Below are 9,581 nucleotides of genomic sequence, written 5' to 3' on the forward strand. Positions count from 1 at the left end.
CCCCCGAACAAGGAGAGGAGCCGACTTTGGTGGAAGTCGTGACAATTATTGACGTTTGTATATTTACCACCCGATGTAAAGTTGGGATATATAAAATACTGTATGCCGTAAGAGCGTTCATGCAAAACCTGATGCAATGCAAGAAGTGTAAAAACTTTCTCCATGTGTCAAGTGTTTGCAGACAGAAGGAATATGTTATTGAAGAGTATGAATGTAAAATGTTGCAACTGTGGTGGGGATTATATTTCCGAATTCCCCGAGTGTCCTGTTAGGGTGAAAGAGGTTGAGGTGTCAAGGATCAGGGCTGTACAGCAAATCTCATATGTGGAGGTGGTGAAGAGCGTTGAAGGGGCAAGAGGCCACAGTTCTGAAGAAGATATGGTGGTGGATGCACCACAACCAGTTGCCAGTGTTATACGCCAATCAAGTGATCTGGATACACTTATTGTTAAGAATGTGGATTTTGTAGCATTTATAGCCACAGTTATTAATTGTACAAGTGTCCAAGAAGCTGGACATCTCTGCAGCCGAGACGTTTTTGTGCCTCCAAGACTTAACAGCAGAAGCACTGCAAGGACTGTCGCCAGGAGAGATGTCCCGTCATCACAGGATCCTTCTGAGCCAGAAAAGGAGGCTGATTTATTTTAATTAACATTTTGTTACTGATAGTTTGTATGATATTTTTTATTCATTTATTTACCACAAATGTTTTCATTTTTGGATCCTTATTATCCAGGTCGCAGTTGTAAATGAGAACCTGTTCTCAACTGGCCTATCTGGTTAAATAAAGGTTAAATAAATTAAAACATATATACAAAATTATCCACCTGTACAGTAGGTGGCGGAATGCACATATATTTGTTGCGAACTCCATTATACAAAAGAAGAAGAAAGGGCAGTACGTTTAGTTTTTTCTACTGAACGTAACTTCCTTTTACATAAGGAAGCAAGGCGGAAGTACTGGACAGAACACGTGAAAGAATATACATTTAGCTGACAACATGGACGTCGTAGAAGAGCATGATATACAGGATAAACCCACGAAAAAGAAGACTAAGAAGCCAAAGAAACAGCCAAAGCCTCCACATGAAAATGGTAACGATAGCATGATTGAGAAAACAGAGCCAGAACATGTGGATGCGCCAGCAGAATTCTCGTTTCCCCCCACATTCAGTGTGTCTGAAATAAAAAATAAACAACGCAGACACCTCATGTTCATGAAGCTGAAGCAGGAGAAACGGAAGGTAATGAACGTTTAGCATGCATGTGTTCCCACTTCATAATTCTTTAAAGTTCTCTATTTACTTATTTAGTCGGGTCATCTCCGAAAATAGTGTATTTCCAGTCCCCGCCGTAACCACCACTAAGAACCCTTAAATGTCTGATCAACTTTACAATGTTTATTTTTATAAAATATATGTAAGACCGTTAGATGGCAACACAAATGTGTAATATATTGTACAATCCGGTCAGTAGCATGAAATGCGCTTGTCCCTCTGGTCATGAGTCAAGGTTTAACGTTACTGACATGTTTAATATATTTTTTTCCCACTTTAAATATCATAATGCAAAATAAAGTATTAGCTTTATTTCGTGGACTACTTAAAAAACGAATGTTAAAAATAATTTACAGGGAATAGCTGTCCCTCAATTACATGTCACTGGTGTTACACTTTTGTAAAAATATAAACACCTCTTTGAAATGCAACATTCATTGGAGAAAGGGCTGTTTTTTGATGATTAATTTGGTAATTTCATGCGGAACCTTAAGATAGTTTATAGTAGGGGGAAATGTTATTCCAATATTTGATCAAATCCCGTGATTTATTTACAATTTATTAACAAGTGTGGTTTGAGCAACTGTGTCCGCCATATTAGCTATGCCATCTTGCCTGCAGATTTGCCACTGGTGTTACTAGAATATTTTTAATAGTGTTATTGGTCACTGGTGTTACTGTCATTTTGTTACCGTCCCTGGTGTTACACAGTATAACTTTACACATACCTATTTTAAAGTAAATTATTACTAATCAAAATATTTTCTTAATATTATCATTAACATTTTCTCTTTGATTAAATATACTAATTAAATGGTCAAATGCTATTTTGGAAAGCCTAAATTGTCATCTAAAATATAGGTAACACCAGTGACAAAATAATGCAAGCATATAAAAAATGTAATGTTGTAAAAATACCAAAGCATAGATTAGTAATCATTTACTAGTAGTAACACATTTTTGCAGGACACGCTCTATTTTGGTGGCCTCTGGAACATTCTAATGCCTTGATTCCATCAGACATAAACAGTGAAATTATTGAAAACTTTATAGCGTTTACCTCCCAGATTGGTAAATGTATTATGTATAAATACATGACTGAAAATGTATGAATTCAGTGTATTGTTAGTTATTTTGGATATTCTCTAGGCCTATATGATCAGGACTAACGGCTGTTTGGATGATGGCCGGTGCTTAGGGAAAACACTTGAGCAACCCAGTCCTCAAAATAATAACAATTGGGTGCGTCCTTATGTCTTGTTTATACAAGTGTGTAATGGAAATGTGCGTTTTGCATATTCCAACTCCCCCTGAGACACCCGCTGGGAATGGGATCATGGCAAGGGTCACCATTGTTCAGCGCCCCTGGAGCATTTGGGGTTAAGGGCACAATGACAAGGGCACAATGACAGGTTTTCACCTCGTCGGCTCCGGGATTCAAACTAGCGACCTTTTGGTAACTGGCCCAACACTCTAACCTCGACGCAAAACCTGCCGCCCCGGTGCAAAGTCTTACCAGTGGGAACTGGACGAGAGTATCTATTCCGGTCTTTTAGTGTAGCCATGTAACATGGTGTTTTTTAAATTTAATTTCAGCAAAAGGTGGCAATGAAGAAGAAAAAGAAAAAAGAGAGGGATGCTCTAGGTGACAAGGTAAGTAGGTTGGATGCTGCACTTATGACATCACTTGGTCCCATTGATCTGTAAATGAATAGAGACAACTGTTAGAGCCCTCTGTGAGCAGAAAGACTATAAGAGTAGCCCGTTATTGACAGACCAAAGAATTCCAAGATGTAGGCCTAAACATAATTGATATTAAGATGTCTCTTCTTACCTTTCCAATGTAGGCTCCCCCAAAGGAAGTTCCAAAGACGATAGAAAACCAGAGGGTATATGACGAAACTACTGTTAACCCTGAAGATGAAGAGGTACTGTCTTTCTGCAGAGCTGTTTGATGTCATCTCATGAATTTACAGTATAGTGTTTTGATATCATCTCATGCATTTACAGTATAGTGTTTTGATGTTGCATATTACTCAGATACTCTCCATTGCAGGTGGCCTTTGATGAGGGAACTGATGAGTTTTCGGCCTATTTCAACCGGCTGACCAACCCCAAAGTCCTCATTACCACATCTGACAGACCTAGAGGGGTGAGTGGACTAAAACAGCACCCGGAGACGGTGCTGTTATTTATTTCAGTCCTGCTGTGAATCTCAGAAGATTGATATCACGGGGGTGATACCTTCTGCAAGCTTTTGCTCTAAAGGTGCTTACACTCCAGAAAATAAAATGCAGCCGCCTCCATTGGTTTCTATATAAAGCCGGCGTCAAATTTGCCTCACACCCCAGCAGCAGCGGCACCGGGAAGGACAGCAGTTGTCAACCACATGCACAAGCGGAGAATCTTTCACTGCCAGTCCAGTTAAACACATTTGAACTTTTTCCCCTTGCTGCTAGACCGCTTTCTTTAACAATGTCTTTTTAATCAACTGTAGAAGGCTTGGCTGGTGTTTTCCGCTCCCTTGCTGTAGGCTTCTTAATGTTGATCTAGCATACCTGCTGGTTCAGGTGTCAATACATACAATACAGGAAGAGGGTTGGCCACTCCTGCTTTATCATATTAAAGTAACTACCCAGTGAAAATCTCACTTTTAAAAGTTCATATTCTGTTAATGTTGTTGACTCATTTGTGGCCAAAGCATAAATTAGAGAGAGAACCTGTATATAAAACAGATCTTTTAAAAAACGTTCATAGAATATGACCTCATGTTGCCTCACTGGCTGATCTGGCCTACTCACGTTAATATTTTTAATGACTAGTATATGCCCATACCATTCAAACACATAAAAGCTACTTTTTAACATATTTAATTAAAACATTTAGGAAGGAAAACTATCTAACTCTCAACACTGGTAAGTTTAATATTATTTATGAAATGTTCTTCTCCAGGTGTCTGCAAATCAACTTTATTTGCCATATACACATGGTGTACAGCCCAGTACAGGGAAATGCTTATGAATATGACCTCAAACATGCCTGACTTATTGGTTCATGAGGTGGAACATGCCCGACTTGTGTGTTCGTGAGGCTGTCTGAGCCGGGGCGCTGCACAGCTGACCTGTAAATCACCTAAAATTCCAAACAAGGGGAAGAAATCCTTCTAAAGATTAGACAGAATCTAGCTCAGGCTGATATCTGTAGACAAGAAGGTTGATGGTTATTGATGCACTGGAATGTAGGAGACTAATACTGTATGTAGGTCTGGGCGATCATTAGTCACTTAATATTCTCAAAAAAATAATCGGATATACAGTAACATTTTATGGTAGTTATTACAAAACGGTCTGCGTTCTGCTTTGTCTTTCAGAGGACAGTGAGGTTTTGCAACCAGCTGGCCACAGTCATCCCCGACGCACACGTGTACTACAGAAGAGGCTTGGCACTAAAGAAGGTCATTCCCCAGTGTATAGCCAGAGGTTTCACATACCTCATGGTCATCAATGAAGATCGTAAGGTGCCCAGTATCCTTTGGTTGACTGATGGAAAGAGGGACATTGAGACTGTTAATATGTTGACTGCTTATGATACTCTAATGCTGTTGTTGGTCTGCGTTTTGTTATTACATGCACTCGCTTTGAAGTCACAGACCAGGCTTCAGTATCACAATCCTAACAGCCTGGCACACAGTTCAGTCCTGTTTCAAGTTGGACCGACCACCTTGAGGTGGAGAGTTGCAGTTGGGGTCAGTAATAATGCAAAGTCCCTTGTAGATGTCTGTTTCCTTCACCACAACACTAAGATGGTATGGTTCTCTGCCACCTCCCTGATGGGCCTACTGCACACTTCAAAGTCAGCAGTGTCCGACTGCGGAAGGAGATGAAGGCAAGACATTTCAAAACTGTTCAAACAGACATGTTAATGTCTCACTTAGAGCTACAGTATGTCATTTGAAAAACAACAGACCTGATGCTCTGCCACTTATTTTGATATATAGCTGAGGGATAATAATAACATTCTCTGGGGGATGGGGCTGGGTAAATGTAACCTCTCAATTTTATAAACGGCACACTAGATATGATAGATACAAGAACTGACAGTCCATGTGTTTTTTACAATGACATTGTTCTGATAGGGTAAGACAGTTGTACTAAGCTCATGAGTTATTTCCAGGTTTTATTTTAATAATGAATAGCTATAATTTGTTTAAAATTCCCAAAATGTATCAATCCCAGACTGAATGTTTTAGTGTTGTATCTATGTGCTTTATAATTATTCAAATGAGTCTGGCATTCTTCAAGCAGAAACTCAGCTCACTTAGGGGATGCATCTGGAAAATGTATACATTGTGAGAATATAAATACTGAAAGAAAAACCTTTTACAGAGGCGAGGGAAGGACCCGACAGAACACTCCCCAGAGGTGATCCTCAACAATTTCACCACCCGCCTGGGCCACAGCATGGGACGACTCTTTGCTGCCCTTTTCCCTCACGACCCCCAGTTTGTGGGACGCCAAGTCGCCACTTTCCACAACCAGAGAGACTTCATATTTTTCAGATTCCACAGGTGAATGTTCATTAGAATGCCTAGAAGCATTTGCATAATGATAGCCCAATGTTTTTGCATGATGTATGAAGGATACATCGGGAAAATACAGTTTAGACATCGTTTGCTAACTGGCAAGACGTCTTGCAGATGTATTTTCAATATCTGCATTGTAAATTCGACACTTGCATAATTTATACGTCTCGGCGAGGTCTTCCCAATGTTCAAATACTCTCCAAACTACGAATGTGACGTGCTCTATCATTTTCAGTCGCGCTAGTTCATAAGCATAAAAAATTCACATTTTGTCAAATGATTGGCATGGTGTGTTTTTGGATTGAAACAGAATTCACTAAAACATGTTTTCTAGCTAACCCTAATCGTTTAAATGTCTCCGATGACAAGATCCACCTTTCAAAACGAGTCATTGGCTAGCTAACAATCAACTGACAAGCTTGCTAGCACACCCACAAACTCATTTGTAAACATATTAACCAACTAGCTAGCGCACAATCTTGTCAAACTGTTCACTTGCAGCTTCCTTGTTAATCATTTATGCCAAATAAGACATGTCTTCTGCAGTGACACTTGCGTTACGACGTCCAGCATGCAAACGGCGCTGCGCTAAAACTAACAGACTTCAGGGGTGTAATTTCTCTGAACAGCTGATCAGGGATACCTCTGTTGTAATTAGCTCTGCTGCGCAAAAATTTAAGGATTGATATATAAGTTATGCATAATTTTAAAGCTAATAGACTTCTCTTTTCAGCAATGTATAGAGCTAAAATGTATGTCCGGGTCAATGCGACTGGAGCAAGTCACATATTCCCTACACAATTTGATACGTCGGCCAAAGGTGTGCGTGTTTGCTGCTCTCTTCGCGTAGAGTATTTTTGTCAGGCCATCGTTGTTTCCCATTCTAATGAGATCTGAATGATGGGGTTATAGAGTGGTCCACAACATGTCAATGCCCTTGTACTCTCCAAAGGTACATCTTTAAGAACGAGAAGAGAGTCGGCATTCAAGAGCTGGGACCACGCTTCACTCTGAAACTCCGATCATTACAGAAGGGGACCTTTGACTCCAAGTTTGGGGAATATGAGTGGGTTCTCAAGGTGAGTTCAGTCCTGTTTTGTTCTTTGACTGTGGAACAATTGAAACTGTTAGTGACTGCTCGTTTAGCAAGAGCAGTAGAACAGTATACCTTTTACAATAGTGTTACTTTACTCCCCGCGAAGGGTGATCAATGTTTACCCACTTTAAAATTTAAATGTTTTATCACCGATTTGCGATATTGGACTAGTGTGAATGGCAGAATCAGGGCAGATCCTCTTTGGTAGCTAAATAATACCTAAATTTGCTTTTACACTTTTCAGCGACATGAAAATGACGTCTGCAGGAGGAGGTTCAACCTTTGAGTGAAACATATGGACCTTCCCACGACATCATCTACATGAGACATTTTCTACAATGCATACCAGTTTGTCAGATTGTGTCCAGGCAAAAATTGCAGTCGTGCCTTTGGCCGTGCAAGTCTCTTAAAATGTGACAACATGTCGTAGGTTGTCATTTTAATTTGATGGCATCTTGTTCACATTTGATAGACAGTCATTGTGAAAGAGCAAAGCAGTCTGATTTATAGATTCTGGCTTTGTTAACACTTGTGTTATCTTTGTGCTTTTAGACAAAACAATCTGTACCTGTAAATGGTATTTCATATTTTCAAGTAAAACATGTACGTACTCTGAAATGTTAGTAATTTATTATCAAATACATGTAAAATGTTGTACAAGCAAGAGGTATGCAATTTCCCCTTGACTTTAGTGTCTAAGGGGCACTAGAAGATGTGTAGCATGTCTCGTTGAAGAACAAAGGAGCTGATTCACTGACAATGCCATTCCAAAATGGCTGCGGTGTCTACTGCTTGCTAGCATGAGGACTAAAAAGGGCAGTTTTCTGGAAAACTAGCAGTGTTTCAATCTTTTCGATGGAGTAGTGAAGGTATGAATGAAGGTAAAATTAGGAGGACAATGGCATATCCCATCCCTGCATTGTGGCATGTTTTCCGACCCATATCTCGGACCGGCTCCATGACGTCTTAATGTAACCATGATTGCGTTGCGACCTCAATACAGCTCGGTGTAAAAAGCGTTACTGTATAGTGTAACTTCTGGCAACTCTTTTACTTCCTATGTTGGTTTGCAGTGGTTCAGTTTCATGAGCTCCTCTTTATCTACTCGGTGAAGGCCCGGCAGTAGAACAAATCATTTGGATGGGCCTTTGATTTCCATAGGCGGGCATGTTTTTTTCCACCATGGGGTTTACAATTTATCCTACCATTTCTACCGACCTGCCTGCGAGTTTTGATAATTTTTATATGCACTTTCGTGGAACAGTTTAATTTGACTAATAACGTTTTTGTTTCTTCAAAATCATTGTCACGTGGTTAATCTAAATTAAAAATGATACATCTAAAAGTAAAGATTAAAATAAGGTGAGAGCACCAGCCTCTACCATATGGAGACATTGATGGTCTACACTGTGATCCCATTGGCGGCTAAAGAAATGAGCGCATGGAACTAAGCTATAAATAGGCCAGAGCAGCAGTAGGCCTGTAGCGTCCATCGTCAACTAAGTAAAATACATAGGCCTAAAGCCGTCAAAATAAAAATGGAAAATATCCTGATGAAAATTCCAGTTCTTTCAAATAACATTAATCCCTCTGCTCCGCGTGCCTTCCTAGAGTTGCCAGACAGCTGTTTCTACTGGATATATGGGCTCTTGATAGGTTTGTCACCGAGGCTTGGTGATTATCGAGGCCGGGAGAGTGTTGCAAGGTTTTTTCAAATACTGTGAAGATCTATTCGCAAAGGATTTTTTTTTTTTTTTAGATACTTGACTTACTGTGAGGTGAAGAGAGAATTTTTTTTATGAGAAACTCTGCTAGTGGTGGATGTAGTGAGTTAAGACAATCAGAAATCCGACATCCCAAATGTCTTTGTCCCCATGTGCAGTTGCAAACCATAGTTTGGCTTTTTTATGGCGGTTTTGGAGCAATGGCTTTTTCCCTGCTGAGCGGCTTTTCAGGTTGTCGAAATAGGACTTGTTTTGTTTCCACCAGCATCTTCACAAGGTCTTTTGCTGCTGTTCTGGGATTGATTTGCACTTTTCGCACCAAAGTACGTTCATCTCTAGGAGACAGAACACATCTCCTTCATGAGAGGTAAGATGGCTATGTGGTCCCATGGTGTTTATACTTGCGTACTATTGTTTGTTCAGATGAACGTGGTACCTTCAGGCATTTGGAAATTGCTCCCAAGGATGAACCAGACTTGTGGTCTACAATTTTTTTCTGAAGTCTTGGCTGATTATTATTATTATTTTTTTTTCCCCATGATGTCAAGCAAAGAGGCACTGCGTTTGAAGGTAGGCCTTGAAATACATCCACAGGTACACCCCCAATTGACTCAAATTATGTTAATTAGCCTAACAGAAGCGTTTTTTCGGCCGAAAGCTTACATTCTTGTTAATATAACTGCACTGTCCAATTTGCATCAGCTATTACTGCGAATAAATGCCTTGCTGTTGTTTAAGGAGAGCTCCTAACAACAAAACACTTTTTTCACCGTGATAGGTTTGATAAATTCACCTCTGAAGGTGAAATGTGTACTTAAATTCTGAAATCTTGCTCTGATTTTTCATCCAAAGGGTCCCAGAAATAACATGAAGTGTCGTTTTGTTAGATATAAAATCCTGTT

At 39.8% G+C, this 9,581-nt stretch overlaps 1 protein-coding gene across 1 annotated transcript; it reads left to right on the forward strand.

Moving 5' to 3' along the window:
- Window positions 1-927: 927 nt before the first annotated feature.
- rpf1 (ribosome production factor 1 homolog) lies at window positions 928-7,573 on the forward strand. Its single transcript, XM_020492678.2, has 9 exons — window positions 928-1,244; window positions 2,874-2,930; window positions 3,125-3,205; window positions 3,334-3,429; window positions 4,648-4,801; window positions 5,080-5,162; window positions 5,663-5,844; window positions 6,812-6,938; window positions 7,200-7,573. Exons 1-9 carry the CDS (start codon window positions 1,002-1,004, stop codon window positions 7,239-7,241), a joined length of 1,065 nt encoding a protein of 354 aa, XP_020348267.1. The 5' UTR covers window positions 928-1,001; the 3' UTR covers window positions 7,242-7,573.
- The last annotated feature ends 2,008 nt before the right edge of the window (window positions 7,574-9,581 follow it).

This window comes from Oncorhynchus kisutch, linkage group LG10, assembly GCF_002021735.2.
Source record: "Oncorhynchus kisutch isolate 150728-3 linkage group LG10, Okis_V2, whole genome shotgun sequence".
NCBI lineage: Eukaryota > Metazoa > Chordata > Actinopteri > Salmoniformes > Salmonidae > Oncorhynchus > Oncorhynchus kisutch.

Excerpts from the sequence above, each read along its gene's own strand:
- rpf1 (XM_020492678.2), top strand. The coding sequence starts at position 1,002 with ATGGACGTCGTAGAAGAGCATGATATACAGGATAAACCCACGAAAAAG. Across the intron at positions 3,206-3,333 it reads TTAACCCTGAAGATGAAGAG|GTGGCCTTTGATGAGGGAAC; the intron begins GTACTGTCTTTC and ends TCTCCATTGCAG. Across the intron at positions 5,163-5,662 it reads GACTGCGGAAGGAGATGAAG|AGGCGAGGGAAGGACCCGAC; the intron begins GCAAGACATTTC and ends AACCTTTTACAG.